The 15,832-nt window shown below is 39.0% G+C and overlaps 1 protein-coding gene across 3 annotated transcripts; it reads left to right on the forward strand.

The window, feature by feature from the left end:
* The first annotated feature begins 616 nt into the window (after positions 1-616).
* Positions 617-15,386, forward strand: zgc:152774 (uncharacterized protein LOC553526 homolog). 3 transcript variants are annotated; one of them, XM_054597020.1, is made up of 17 exons: positions 617-677; positions 824-896; positions 4,222-4,354; positions 5,645-5,865; positions 5,992-6,139; positions 7,015-7,168; positions 8,165-8,293; positions 8,981-9,100; positions 9,219-9,322; positions 9,724-9,852; positions 10,512-10,628; positions 11,484-11,561; positions 12,413-12,452; positions 12,573-12,931; positions 13,511-14,027; positions 14,175-14,353; positions 14,868-15,386. In XM_054597020.1, exons 1-17 carry the CDS (start codon positions 639-641, stop codon positions 15,022-15,024), a joined length of 2,697 nt encoding a protein of 898 aa, XP_054452995.1. In that variant the 5' UTR covers positions 617-638; the 3' UTR covers positions 15,025-15,386. The 3 variants fall into 3 exon arrangements, with proteins under 3 accessions (XP_054452995.1, XP_054452997.1, XP_054452996.1); XM_054597022.1 differs by lacking the exons at positions 617-677; positions 824-896 and adding an exon at positions 912-1,150; XM_054597021.1 differs by lacking the exons at positions 617-677; positions 824-896 and adding an exon at positions 3,306-3,483.
* Positions 15,387-15,832: the final 446 nt, after the last annotated feature.

The raw sequence follows: 15,832 nt of genomic DNA on the forward strand, positions 1-15,832 counted from the left end.
TCAATAACACAGAGATGTTGAGCTCCTGGGTGCCCGTTATGTTTGCTGTTATCAAAGTGTTTGAAAAGCTTTGCAACCAGGATCCTGGATCGAGACTTCCTTTACGATGATCTCTGGTGGCAATGGATGTTTTTTATTGTAAACTAAGGCAAATAATTCATGAAAAAGATGCACATATTGTTTCATGATATTTTGCAATTGTTTAACAGATGGTGCCGACTGGTGCTTCCGTTCCATTTTATTTTTTTTCACAACTGCTTATCTGTTTTTTGTTGTCACATTGCTTCGTAAAAAAAAAAAAAAAAAAAAAAAAAAAAATCAAGAACAAGCAAACAGATAAACTGACAACACCACAAGGGCACGTGGCTTTCTGATGAATATTGATAAGAAATGTGGCAGCAATCACAGGCAACGTCACAGATAACTGCTAGATCAGGTTTTAAATCTTCAAATAAAATATATACATATATAAAAAAGTGTGTTTGTGTTGGGTGAGCGTGAGTTCTTGCTCGCTCTGCTCTTTAATCTCCCTCAGTGACTTCCTCTGTCAGCGGCTCAGAGGACGCTACGCCCACTGCAGGTTACGCGTCTGCGCGCAGAAAACAGACCGCGACAGCCCAAAACACTCAGTCGCAATAATGGCGAGGTTAAGCGAGCATGGAATTCGCCTGAGTTCCGTATGTATCTCACATTATTTATTTATTTTATTCCTATCATATCAGAAATGTGTATTTACTTGCAAAATAACTTTTTCTCCCCTAAGGGTGCAGAATAATTGAAACTGAAACCAACTCACTGAAGTGTTGTATTTATTTGTTTGAAGATGAGTCCCTCCTTCCTGAACAGCAACTCCACCAGTCACACCTGGCCCTTCAGCGCAGTGGCGGAGTTGATCGGTAGGTGTTATTCATGAAGCACTAGCGATGAAACTTTTGCCTCTGTGCACCTGCAGCTGTGGTGCGCTCCGCTGCTGGCGCAACTCTCCGCGCTTTCATTTCGCTCACTCTTCCGCTGTAACGCACGCAGTGGACCGTGTGTTTCATGTTGGTGCTAAAAATGGACCGAATGGACTTCCTCTTTCACACCCTCAACGACTTTATTACTGTCACACGCCTGTCTTTGTCTACTGAAAGTATGGTGGAGTGTTGAGGTAATACTTGTGTTATTAAGTAGGCTTACAAAACGTGAGCTTAGTACGTTTGCAATGAATACTATTCCTAAAATGCTACTAACTTGTAAACTATGGTGGAGTTTTATAGTACAGTTATTGTGCATGAATTCACCGTGTTGCTTTAAGATATCTGGGTTAAAAAGGACTAAAGGTCGGATTTTTCTTTTCTTTTTTTTTTTTTTTTATTACAATACATGCAAAACATTCATTACTAGATGATTTGTCCTTCCACGTGATACAAAGAGTCCGTTTCTGGGATGTCTTTTTTGTCATTCTTCCACTCTGTGCTCTCTTATTGGTTCAGACGTGCTGACCCTCTGTTGGCTGTTGAGTTTTGACAGGAGAAGTGGGAGTGTGCTGTGTACTGCGGTGCATTTTGTATACAATGATCGTATGTGACCACTGCTTTCTCTGCTCACATTGATGCAAACAAAGTAAACAGTCAGGGACCTTGCACCTGGAGTTTATATGTTAGCATAACAAAAAACAAAATGGTTGTAAATGGAATGCCTTAGGTTCTCACAAAAGTGACTCAATACCTGATGAAAAGCTGGACGAACTGCAGCAAATTCTAATCCTGAAATATTATAATCAATGTTAGTTGAGATATCAGATACGCGATAAGATAAACACGTCAAGAAGGAAAGGAAAGGGTCACATGCAGGAAATAATAATAGAAGCATGGCATAGATAAGAGAAGTAAACTGAAACTAGATTACATTACAGTCATTTAGCAGACGCTTTTATCCAAAGCGACTTACAATCAGTAGTATATTACATATCATTCACCCATTCACACACTGATGACAGGCTACCATGCAAGGTGCCACCATCAGACTCTAACTAACATTCATTCACATCCAGTCCACACCGATGGCAAGCCTTCGGGAGCAACTTGGGGTTAAGTGTCTTGCCCAAGGACACATCGACTGCCGAAGCCGGGTATCGAACCACCGACCCTCTGATTGGAGAGCTACCTTGCTCTCCACTACGCCACAGCCGTAGATGATAATATATGTATTAACATCTACAGTGTAAACATTATAAAGCATGAAAATAGCAAAAAACCTAATGTATAAACCATTTACACTTAAACAATAGTTTCGTGCTGTAACTGTGGTGTGTAGAAACTGAACTGTATAGTATTTAATGCTTATACATACAGCTTGGGGCAAAATAATATGAACACACTGTGTTATCTGCTTACCTATTCTGTGATGTCCTTTGTAACTTATTATAGTGTATTTGTAACACTAAGTGGTAGGGATAAATTATTTGAAAAACATCTGATTGTGAATATTTTGACAGATATTGCAATATAATTTGCAATTTTAGAGAGAATGGTTTTCACATTATTCTAATTTTCACTGAATAACATATTAAATGATTGTGGTGTGACTTTCGGGGCTTTGTAGCAAACAGGTGTTTCTTAAGTCTGTGGGATCCGATGGGAAGGCCAGGACATCTCTGTGGCCACTAATATTTCATTTGAAATGCTATTCTGACTCACATTTTGATTCAAACAAATATTGCGCCTTCTGCAATTTGAAAGTGCAATAGTCCATATTGCTATTTTGATATAATTCTGATTAATTGTGCAGCCCTACTCAGTAGCGATTTTACAGTCTCCTTATCATACTCTAATGTACATGTTTCTTAATTTCTTTGACTATTCCTGCAGGAATTAGCATCATATATTTTCAGAGAAGACATTTTGACATGTTACAGTAGAAAAAAACAAAGTTCTAAATAAAATAAAATAACTGAATGATTGGCTAAATTCCAACTAGATGATAGACACTGCAATATAGGGACAATTGACTCTTTATGCAATATGATATGTGTAGCTGGCATTAAGTTCTTAAGACCATTTTTCAGGGTTTCAATTTTAAAATATATACATTTCAAACATTAAGTAAGTCAAAGACGGCGTTTTCAAGCCACATAAGAAGCTAAAATAAGCTTAGCTAGTGAGCTAGCTGCTAGACCAGCAGTTTACAGTGTTATTTCAAGCGGCAAAATCAGAGTCTTTTAGTAAATCTGCAAGTTATATCATTGCATTAATGACTGCAATACACAGTGTGGTTCATAACTACGTGTAAAGTATATAATTTTATGAAGTGTAAGTTCATGTTCATGGCTTTTTGTTTCTTTATTTCCTATAAACACGGGAGTATACTTTTGGACTTTAAACCATTGACGTAAAAAGAGAACTGGATTCAGCGTTGGAAACAGTGTCCCCTTCATTCCTTTGAAAGCATAATCGGGCCCAAAGGTCACAGTCAATTGAATGCTGGACAGAGGGAGCAAAGGTAACTTAGGCAGGCGGAGTTCAGGCAACAGTCGATTACAAACCGAAGAGTTTTAAATAATGCTTGAAGTAGGTTGGTACTCACCGGTACACTGTACTAGCACTCCTTAATTTTGCTCCTGGCGTACCCTGACATCCTGTTTGTAAAATATTAGTGAACTGCTTGTCATATTTTTTGTTACTTTTGAACAAATATGACCCTTAACTGGATAAGCAGGTTACGGAAAATGGATGGATGGATGGATAATTCAAGTTTTCAAATCTGATCCCTTGATTTACAGGGCCAACATTTTCTGAGGAATACAAATTTCAGACAAAGGCTTTGATATTTGTAAATAACAAAATAATTATCTAACCAGTAGGCCTTATAATAATGGTTCAAAAAGATGTGAAATTCCAAAGTTTTATTTAAAAAAACACATTTTCTATATCTCCTTTTCGCTGTATTACTTCAGACGACGTCGTCTGAAATGAGGCGCGGCTGCTGCTGGAGAATACACAGACAAAAGACAAAACACTGCAGTTGGCCATGGGAGCTGGTTTAATTAAAAACTGGATCAAGATCAGGTCATGTTCACACCACAACAAAAACGTGCCAAACCCTATAAGAGTCCGTTCAAGAGGGAGTTTGCTGTGCTAGTCTCACCATACCAGACAATCACAGAAACCTCCACCCTGTAATCTCATGATTGTCACGGTATCTCTGTTCTTAATTCATCCATTTCATCTTGTGTTCTAGACAATGCATCAGATCCTGGTGTATCCGCTAAACAGATCTGGATAGATGTAGTTGAAGAAGCCAGTCACCTGTGCCTAACCTTCACGGATAATGGCAGCGGCATGACTCCCAACAAATTGCACAAGATGCTCAGGTAAGAAGCACACATGCATATCCACATGAAGTTGACATGTTAATGAAATACACGTTAAAAAATGTAATGTATTATGTTGCATCAGAAACTTTCAATTGCATTTAGTCAAACACACTGATGGGTTCCTCTTCTGTTTTTAAACCACAGTCTCACCAGCGTTTTTAGACCTCAAGTTGCAACTGACGCACACATTCTCTGACAAAGACCCACAACCAAGAGTGACCACCAAATTTACACAAATAAGAATGTAACTACACATACATATATATATATACATAAAACTGAAGAGATAAGTTGATTTATTGCTAGAGTATGAATCAATATAATTGTCAAATGGGTTTGATAATCCAATAATCCTTTAAGTGTACAAATGTGAGTATTTACTCCTCTTTTCTAGCATTATAAAGTTAATGTCTTTGGGTTTTTCGCTGCTGGTTGGACAATATGAGGTTACAATATTGTAACAATAGTTCTATAAGCACAGGGGAGTTTAGTAGAGGGACCCTGCAGAACTAAGTAGGGACTCTGAGACTGGGTTAGTTCTCTCCAGTTCTGCAGAGTCCCGTCCATCCAGTCTGTTAGAAGATGAGCAACCAGTTGTGGCGCAGCAGCCAAAAAGCTGTGATGTTCTGTCTCGGTCCTTTACACCGCCACACCCTTCATGAACAACATAGAAAAGGGCGGAGCCGGTGATGAGGTCCTTGAACGCTTCACTGCCGGCTCACCTGTAAATACAGCAGCAGACATGGTGGTCACTGTGTTTATCCGTCTTGTCTCTCATTTGGATATCGATGAGGAATGTACGGACACATGTCTACTCCCCCTCCAAAGGGTTAAGCTGGAATTAGGTGTATTACCACTTATGGAGACCTAATACCACATCCCAACGTTAACCCTGGAGGTCTTGAAGTGGTGTCTCCAACCCTGGAGTTGAGCAGTCAGTGGGAAAATCGCCTTTTGCCGAAGAGAAAAATGATTGTCAGACAGTGGTGTGTGCTGCTTTATATACTGCAGAGATACCAATGTATTTGGGTAGGCACACCCTAAATTGGCTGGCTACATGTATGCAAATTTTCAACAGTCGAATGCATGCGTGTGATTGGAGGACAGTATATCCCATAGAGTAGAGAGCTGTGTGAGTTAGAACAAGCAATATGAAGACACATTTCCTCTATGTAAAAATTGCAGTGATAAATCACATCTATTGACTTCTATTGATTAATGATGACAATGAAAATAATCAAACATGCATCCTTATTTCTCCACTCTCCCCTCCACTCTTGTGTCCAGCTTTGGTTTTACAGAAAAGGGTTCAGGTAAGGCCAGTCTGCAGGCCATCGGCGTGTACGGGAACGGTTTCAAGTCTGGCTCGATGCGTCTCGGCCGCGACGCGCTCATCTTCACCAAGAACGGCGGCTGCCAGACTGTGGGAATGCTTTCTCAGACCTACCTGGAGAACATCAAGGCCCAGGCCGTCATTGTCCCCATCGTCCCCTTCAACCAACAAACCAATATCCTTCACGAAACAAATAAGGCACAGGAAGTAAAAAATAAGATGCTGTTTTTCTTCACACTGAATGGTAGAGATTGTGTTTGTCACCTTGCGAGCTCTATGTTCTTCCTTAACTCAGTGTAACATTCTCTGGTGGTGACTGAGGACTCGGAAGCCAGCCTGGCAGCTATCCTCCAACACTCCATCATCACCTCCCAGGAGCAGATACACACACACTTTGACTCCATTCTCTCCAAAAAAGGCACCAAGATATTAATCTGGAACATCCGCAGGTCAGAATCATACATTTGCTCCAAAGTAAACAATATGAGGTTTTTGTTTTTTTTACCTGCATGTTGGTAATTAAAAATTCCCTTAAAAATAGTTTGACATTTTGAAACCCTAGCCTTCTTGCAGAGATCTGGATGATAATACTTATTATTTTATCCTTCCATTAAAGTGACAATGAACAAGTTTTTTTTTTTTGATTTTAAGTAATGTAATCATTAATGACACCATAAGTTCCCTATAAATGGCTTTATAATTTGCTGAGAGTGAATCAATCCTCTCATCTAACTATTGGCAACTCAGCCAATAATATATTTCCCAAAATGTTGAAACTGTTTCTTAAGTACGAGTTCACACAAAAATTATTTGTTTGAGTTTGTAGCCATATGTGTTGGGGTTTGCTCTTAAATGATGAGAGTGATCAGTATGCAAAAACAGACTTGGGCAAGAACAGGCAAATAAGCATGAACACACATATTTGTTTAGGACTGCTTTTAAACAAATCTATGCAAAACAAAACGTACAGAAACAAATTCCTGATATCATCAACATATAAAGAGCAGATGAAATTTGAACTTAAAGATTTGTAGTCCCTTTTCCTCGTTGCTTTTTTACGCAAAGTTCTCTCAAATAAAACAGTTCATGTTAAGGAGTTTCTCAGATGTTCTTCTGTTTCACTTCTTCTTTACCTTGGAGTCAAAACAGTGGCTCTACTATTATCATTATTATCAAATACTAAGTACCGCAGTTATGAAGATTGTAGTCTAATGTGATGCACTTAAAATCCCTGTCTGTGTAGCTTTACAATTGGAAAAATCGTATTTTTGCTGCTCCAAAAAAAAAAAAAAGTATCATGTCTTTTTTTGATGTTATCCTGAAGGGCAAAAGATGGCAAGCCAGAGATAGACTTTGAGACCGATGTGAGTGACTTCCGTTTGCCCGAGATTGAGAACGAGGAGCTGAGGAAAAGTCTGAGGAACGGTGGATCACTGAGAGCCAAACATGACATCCCCGACATTCACTACAGTCTCAGCGTGAGTGGATCACCTGTGTGATCGCTACAAACACAGAGGAGGATGAGAGTGTTTGATGTTCCACCTGCAACACAAGAAACATGGTTATACTAAAACAGCAACCTCTTCCTGTTTTGTACAGTTATGTCCCTTCAGTCCAGTAGATCATATCTATCCAATGTAAAGGATGACGTTTGTGGTGGTAGTCTTGTGTGTTTGTGGTCATTATAGTATAGCATAGCAGTACTAGCAATTACATAGAGTATGACATTTTGGCAAATTACTTGTTGATGAGCAAGAGTTAAGTAAAACATACATCCAAGGCCACACAGTTTTATTGCAAAATCACACCAACAGTGTATAAACTGACTGAACAATGTCAACACAAGGTCTAATAAGTAGCTCCTCTTAAGCTGTCGGTAACATCACAGGATCTTCATCAGTAGATGGAGTTCACTCAGTTTTCATGGAATTGTAGATTTTCTTATTTCCATTTTTTCTGAGCACTTTTCATCAATATTGGCTTTGAGTTAGGATTGAAAGTTAATTTAAGAGATGTTTTTTTAATAAACGAACACTTTATCCTTCAATTTATCTGAAAAAAATCATATTTCGCAAATTTGAAAAAGTTTTTTTCTTTTTATTTGATAGTGTCGATATTTGGGCTTGTAAGCACACTTAAAGCTCTTCCAGATGATTTTAGGGTTAGTGGTTAAGATCAGGGTTTGAGTAAAATTCAGAGTTAGAAGTAGTGGTTGTGGTTAAAGTGTGGGTAATCCCCGACAGAACATAGAAAATATAATTCCTCTGCAAACGTGTGCATGTGCCTGTCTGTTTGCGTGTGTGTTAGCGTGCGTCTGGGGGAAGGTGGTTGTTCCAGCTTCAAGCTGAGATGTACTTGTGGTTTTGTAGTAAGACTGCCCGAGTTTCCTTTTGAAGCCGTGTTTAAACTGTTGTTAAATTTAAAATGTCTTACTTTTAACGCTCTCTCTTTGTCTGTTTCTGTGTTTGTCTCAGGCCTACCTCGGTATCTTGTATCTGAAGCCGAGGACACAGATTATACTGAGGGGGAAGAAGATTCTGGTTAGGCTGGTGTCGAAGAGGCTGAAACACATTGAGCATGACGTGTACAAACCCCACTTCAGTGTATCCCTTAAATATCTGTGTGGTTCCTTATATGTGTGGATGGTGGTATGAAGCCAAGTCATTATCTGTATCAGATGCAAACAGGAAGTGGAAAGTTTGTAGCTTTTGGAGATGAATCAGGCAGTAGTACTTTTGCTGGGATCTGACAAGGCGACAGGTGTTTGAGAGGAGAAAATGAAAAGAGAATTGACAGAAACTGTGTCTTTGCGTGGCAAAGACTTTCCACTGTTTTGTTTGGCATGGCCAAACATGTTTGATTGAAAGTTCTTGACATAAGTTCCACAATTACATTAACTGTTTCTACACAATTCAAAGCACCACTCTATGGCTGTCTGGGGTTTTTGATTTTTAAAATGGAAAGACACATACGCTCTTACATTTTATTTTGTATCCATCAAAACCTTTTATACAGACTACATCCACAGAAATATTTTTCTGTTGAAAAAAAAAACAGGCTCCTTTCATTGTTTAAAATGGAAGGAGCCAGTTTAAATCATTGCAGAAAATATTTATTTTATTTTTTATTTGAATTAATATTAGTATATTATATTTGTATCAACCATCAAATGTAAATGCTGACTTTTACTGCTGTTCACCTCTGATAACTTGAGTTTGCTAAATGTTTGCTGATCCTATTATGAAACCTGCCAATGCCCAGTGCTGTTAACCTTGACTGGTGTCTGTCAGAAAGAGAAGGTGAAGGTGACCTTTGGGCTGAACCCGAAAAACAAAGACTACTATGGCATCATGATGTACCACAGGAACCGACTCATTAAAGCCTATGAGAAAGTGGGCTGCCAGCTGAAGGTAGGGGAAACGTATTTCACTGTATGTCTTCATGCATGGCAGACGCAGTGATCAGCTCAGTGTTTAGTAATAATTAATATCTGCCTCTGCTTTAATCAAACTTCCCAATTCCCTACAGGCTTCAGGTCAAAGGGCAGGTGTTGGGGTCATCGGTATCATCGAGTGTAACTTTCTCAAACCCGCACACAACAAACAAGACTTTGAATACACCAAAGAATACAGGTACAACACACACGTACATAACAAACAAAACCAAGACTCATAGAAGAAGTTTTGTGCTATTGTGTGCTAATTCACTATCTGCTTAGATTGATTCTTGGAATACAGCAGATAAGGGCAGAAAATAACTGCTACATACTGTGTTTACAAAGATATTAAGAAACATAACAACATTGACTCATGCAGCTCTTCCTGGAAGTGCTTCCATTTCTGCAAACTTTACACCAAGTATGAGTGTTTTACAGATGATCTAAAAATCCTTAAAATAATTTTGTCTACGCTCCTTATTTCCTTTTAGAGAAACAGACCTGTTGAGAAATATTTGCATAATACACTGTTGTGTTTATAATTTTAGGTACAACAGTAAAATAAATTCACCGTCTTCTACTTTTTCTTCTCCCAAGACTCACCCTTGGTGCTTTGGGCCTAAAGCTGAACGACTACTGGAAAGAGGTGATAGAGAAGAAGGCCAGAGAGCGTGAGTTTTACGCTCTGGAAAGAGATGAAACCGCAGACCAGCAGGACGCTGATGAGTAAGTGTTGACTTTTTTTTTTAATCTTGGCAGTTGTTGTGCGAGGAGTGGAAAGAAAATTCTTCTCCTCACCTACAATCCTTTCCATAACTTTGGTCCAAAATATGTTAAAATGAGATTTATTAATTTATGTGAGAAAAACGTGTTTAATTAGCGTTTTACACTGCTGAAAGTGGATTTGTTTTTTCTGGTCATCTTGATCGAAATATGCGCACAAAATTGTTAAAGCCACTGTAAGAGTAAAATAACTGGTCCACGTTCAACAAGCCTTTTATGGATAATGATGGTAACATAACAGGAGGATACCGGTCAGTTGATAACACTCTCATGTAGGAACTTGTCAATTCAAATGAAAGAAAAAATATTACATTTATTTCCTCAAAGCTTGAAATTAGAGACTTGAGAAACTTGAGCTGCTGTCTTGACAGAATCAGATAATAGTAAACCTGCTGAGGCAGGGAAGTTCAACAGATTTTTAAACCCAGTTGAGCATTATTTATTTGGCATACAGGACCATAAAATAAACTGCTTCAACAAGAAATATTTTTATGTTGTATGTAGCTTTTGAAAAGACACTTTCATGTACACAAACAGATAGACCTGCTGTGTGAATTTTTCTAAAATAACTTCCCCTCTAAAGCCAGCTTCTGTATGTTCAGGGGTCCCATGTGGTTACAATGTGAAGACTGCCTGAAGTGGCGAAGCGTCCCTGCAAGTCATTACAACGTGGTTCCTGAAAGCTGGAACTGCAGCCAGAACCCCAACTTAAATTACAGGTGTGTATTTCTTATTGTTTACTTCCTTGGATTCTATTTAAGACATCAAATGTTAGAGAGCTTGCATTTTGATCTGAAAGCATGGAGTGGAGATATTGACATTGATGAGGCAAGAATGGTCTAATGAAGGACACTATTTAATTGTATTATGATAAATGCAGGATAGAGCATTTTGGGGATTTTCACCCATACTACTGACTTGCAGTCAGGATACCCCCGGCCACTATTTTTTCATTTGTATCTTCGACCTTTATGAAAGTGCAGTACTGAATTACTGAAGTTACCCTTTCAGGCTCTGTCTACATACATATTCAGATATTTTTGAAAAGTGATATTTTCCTCCACTTTTTGGCCTCTCGTCAACACGCAAACAGAGTTTTATGTCGCTGTAATGGAAACATCTTTTAAGGTGGGGATTTTTCAAAACACCAGTTGCTTTGTAACTGTGTCGATGTAAAACAAAGTATTTGCGAAATGATGACCTCATCTTAATTTGCTCATTCCCATTTGTGGTTATGTGTAATGAGCATGCGCCAGAAACCCCCACAACAACAATATATGCTGACAAATATCAGCAGCTCCTCATCCGTCCACAGATGAGTCACATTTTGTATTCGCCATAGCACCTTGGTCGGTGTACCAGAAAGATGTTAAATAAATTGGTATCTCTCTGTTGTCTGTTGTGTTTCACATCCCTGTCTCTGATTAATTTGTAAGATGAAAAAAAATTCAGCTGCCACGTTGGACTTTAGAGAACTACTTGTTCCTTATCAGTGTGAGTCTGTTGACTATAACAGGAAGGCCCTGAGCTGAACTTTAGCAGTACTTAAGCTGCCAGATCTCTTCGACTTTCAGAAGCTGCTCTTCACCAGAGGAAGCAGAAGACAGCGAGGAGCAGTTAACACCCAGCTACCAGAAAAACCACAAGAAACAGTAAGTTCCCATGTCATTTCTCTAGACCTCTCAAACTTTGTGTGTGAGAGTTTGGACACAGAGAGAAGTTTCACACTGCTACACTTAACTGCATGCCTGTGTGTACATGTGGGTACACGTGCCATTTTGTGGTTCCTATCTGTCAGTTTCACGCTCTTATTTCCTGTTCATGTGATTGCGTGTGTCTAGTTTTTCTTTACTCTGCCCAATAGTGATCAACATTTGTTACCCCTAAATGCAAAGGAATACAAATATTGATTGGTGGAATAAATTTAAAACCAAAAACTGTTTAACATCTAATATACAAATTTGTTTGTGCATTATTGGATGTTATTGGCTTAATAGGATTAAGGATCATCAAATTAGTTAATTAGCTAAGATAACTACTGTTTATTTTGCAGAAGTTAGCTTGAAACCCATGTTGCAAGATAAACAGAATAACTTACAAGCGGCATTTCAGGTTCATAAAATATAATAAAAAATATAATAAAAAGAGTAACCTGAACTATAAAAACTATATGTATGGCTGCAATGTGCCTACTTATTATTTTCCAAGTGCTTACTTTCTTCCCTAGTAACAGATAATCCTAACAGCAGTCAGATTGGAGACAAAACAGCCAACTAGAAATTACCTGTTTAACTAACTAACTGATCAATTTCTATAACTGTACACTAAAACAATATGCAACACTCTCAGATCACAAACGTTTCAGGGTTTGGGAGCACAAAGGAATTTGAGATAAGGCAAATGAGTGAGTGAGAACCAATTCAGTTAATAGTGTTATAATAGTGTGATATTTTGAGTATCTTCCCCTCTCAACTCATTCATCTCTGTTTGTTTTTTCCTGCAGAGAGCATCCCAAAAGCAGAAAACGAGAAAAATCATTGGAGGTTTGTGAAAAGTTAGAAACTTTGGGCACCTTTGCTATTGATAAAGACCCCAGTGTGCTGTTTAGCTTCACAACGTCTGGCTACATTGTGTATAAGTTTTCTTGGTTGTTTGCCCTGCAGGTGTGTGAGTTCCAGGACCAAACGACTAAACATCAGATCCTCTCACGCAGTTCATCAGAGCCAAGCTGGCCCACCTTTCGAGCAGGTGAACGCCAAACGGAGGAAGACTCACTGGATCGGACGAGCACAGATCACCTGACAGACACACACCTTCATGATGATGCACAGACACAAAGTAGAGTCACAGATGAAGTCACACACACACAACAGAATGCAGCTGGAAGAGCCACCGTCATTGAAGAGAGGACACAAGTCAGACATGGGGAAAATCAGACCATTGATAACAGGGGCGAAGATGAACAGAGAAACACGAACATGGAGCCGGTTGAAAGAGGAAAGGAGTCAACAGACACATTACGGTGAGATATATTGTGTGCAAGTCCAGAATTGTGAATAATCCTCCTTTAAAAAGATTTCATCAGTGTATTTTACTTTGGTGCTGTTGCTTTAAAGCATGTTTTAAGTTTTTGTTGTTTTTTTCCCCTCCTTTTATCTATCATTTGTTAATTAATATCATTTTTCAATGAAAACTCAATTACAAAGTTGTGTTGTCAATGAATGGTAATGCAGTTGGGAGCTGGACATGCAGCAGAGAAAGGACACTCCAACCTTTGGGATTCAAGAGATTGCTGCTGTCTGTTTGTTATTGCAGATTTTAGACATTTCATTTTAACTATGTCAATGGTCAGGTATTAGTAGTCTTCTGGGTGTGTTTTATGAGACTGACTGACTCTAGACTAGTTGATTAGAGCTATCCCTGGCGCTAACATGGAGTATGTTTCCGCTGCATTATCTCCCAATAATAACATGACTATGACAAGTAGATAAAGCTCATGACATACTTTGTTATGGATTACCTGTCTCAATCATTTCTGAACTGTCTGTAAGTTAATTTTCACATGATAAACCAAAAACTGACGAGCTTTTGTCCTCTGTAGCCACAAGAGGAAATCAATCTCATTAATTCACTCTGTGAAAAAGAAGCCATGTCTTCAGGAGGAGTTCCCTGACTCAGAAAATATGGCTGAAGAGATTAATCCTGAGAAACAACCAAGTGTACCCAAGATGGTGTCCTTGGAGAAGACCAAGCCTCCCAGAAGCAGCCGAGTTGAGAAACCAGGCGATGCAGCACAGCGACCCAACAGTCTCACCTGGACCCACTCACTCCCCTCCACCCAGACTGTGATGGTGTCTCCTCTGAGTCGAACAGAAGGGCCTTGGAGCAGACCACTGCCTCCAGAGGGGAGTGGGCGGGAAGCGAACGTGCAGAAGCTGGTCGTGTTGGAGAAAGAGGCCCAGAGGCTGCGGAGGCTTCTAGCTCTGGAAGTCACAAAGACAACTCAAGGCACGATGACAACTGCTGATAGCAGCGCCGAAAGGCCCACAAGAGGGATGAGGTCTCCACCTGCATCCAGAGCAAGCAGAGAGGTCGGCTCCCAGACCGACGTGGCCGAGGTCAGCAGAGTTCATACCCAATATTTCAGGTTCATTATTAGTGAAGTGCTTGATGAAGAAAGAATGTTTATTTAAGGACATCTAATCTTAAATGAAGATCTAACAGCAAACTCTGAGTAATCCAGTATTCTCCCTCCTCTGCATCAGAGCTCTGGTTCATCCAGTAGCCTGACCCCGGCTCCAGGACATTTTGGGATGGTGGTTCTGGGTCAGAGAGCTGTGTGTGGGTCGATAGGGCAGCCTGAGCAGAATATGTCTAAGAAGGAGAGGACCGAAACTCATAGCAGGATGAGAGTCGGCGACAACGAGGCCTTTGAGAGCAACAGGTGTGTATTCTAGACATTTTAGCTTTTCTCTGAAGATTTTGGTAGTGGATAGCAGTAACAAATAAATCAAACTTCAACGTCTGTAACTTTATTTACTGTCTTTGACTTTGGTTTGTCTATACTTTCTAAGCTTGAGAAACTGATTACTTTCAGATGTAAACATTTGTCTCTATAAACCTCCAGTATAAAGAGTTGTTTCCTGTAGCTGGCAGGATTACACTTGTGTGCAGGCGCGTAAATGTTTCCACTTTAAAAGACAAAGCAATCCAGACAATCATGGTATGAATACATTCGTCTAGCTTTACCAACACTGTTTACTATTTATTTCACCGTTTCTTCTACTCACTTCTCCAAAAACAGTTAAGTCATGTCCTCTTTCACAATTATTAAGACCTTCTTGTTCTCCATTTCTGCTGATTCGTAAATAGAATGTGGATTTCCCCTTGACAGAGTTTTATCAACTGAGCGTCTGAAATTTTTAATAGCTTTATTGATTTAGCTGTTCTCCAATCAGATCTTCACAGGAAGATCTTCTCAGCATCCGTAACAATGTGGTGGTGCTTCTCACAGCCCTCTTGCCTCAACTGGACCTGGCTGGCATCAGCATGGAGACCACCGACGTGGACAACATCCTGCAGCAGATCATAGAGGTCAACTCACTGAAGCTATGATCAGTGCTGTTATAAAATCAAGATTGAAATGTTTGGATTGGAATTTAAAGTCTTTGTTTCAGAGTTGTAAGACATCAGGCTTTTGTTGCCACCATACATATTGCCAGTTAGTGTAGTTTAATTTTGCATCCCTTTAATGTGCTCATATATTTCAAGAAACATTGTTGTAAGCATTTCTATTCTATTAACGTACATGTAACTTTTAATTTGAAATGTTCTGTTTCTGAAAAGCGTGATGTATTGCTATTTTTCGTTTTGCTTCTGTTTTTACTGACTATTTAAATGAGTTTTATACGCATGTGTTCAACATGGAGCCATGCTTTTTTTCTAGATTTTTTTCAAGTTTGCATTAAAATACTGAAAAACCATTTATTGTACACTGCCTCTTAATTTTCAGTGTTAATTAACACTGTACTCCTCATCAATCCAGTGCAAAATGCAGAAGTTCTGCAGTACCTGTTATTTTCCACAAGGTGGCAGCGAGAAGCCTAGTTATGAAAATGTGGCTCTCAAAACCATATTCTTGGAATATTTAGGTTACGATAATCTCAGAAATCCTCCAATTATTTAATATGACCATTTTTGCTTTGGGACTTAGTTTTTTCTCTTGCAAGTATTACCGTCAGTTAGTTGGATCCTAAATAAGTTAAGGGCACTCTATGTTATTTGTTCAATGTGATGAGTGGGTTATTTTGTATAACAACCCAATCAACTAAAAGCTCTGTGCCATATTCATTAAATCATTGTCACAGTTTGGGCCAATTTTTTTTTTTTTTTACAAAGTAAAAAGATTAACTACTCAATTAAA

The sequence above is a fragment of the Anoplopoma fimbria genome, chromosome 4 (genome assembly GCF_027596085.1).
Source record: "Anoplopoma fimbria isolate UVic2021 breed Golden Eagle Sablefish chromosome 4, Afim_UVic_2022, whole genome shotgun sequence".
Lineage (NCBI taxonomy): Eukaryota > Metazoa > Chordata > Actinopteri > Perciformes > Anoplopomatidae > Anoplopoma > Anoplopoma fimbria.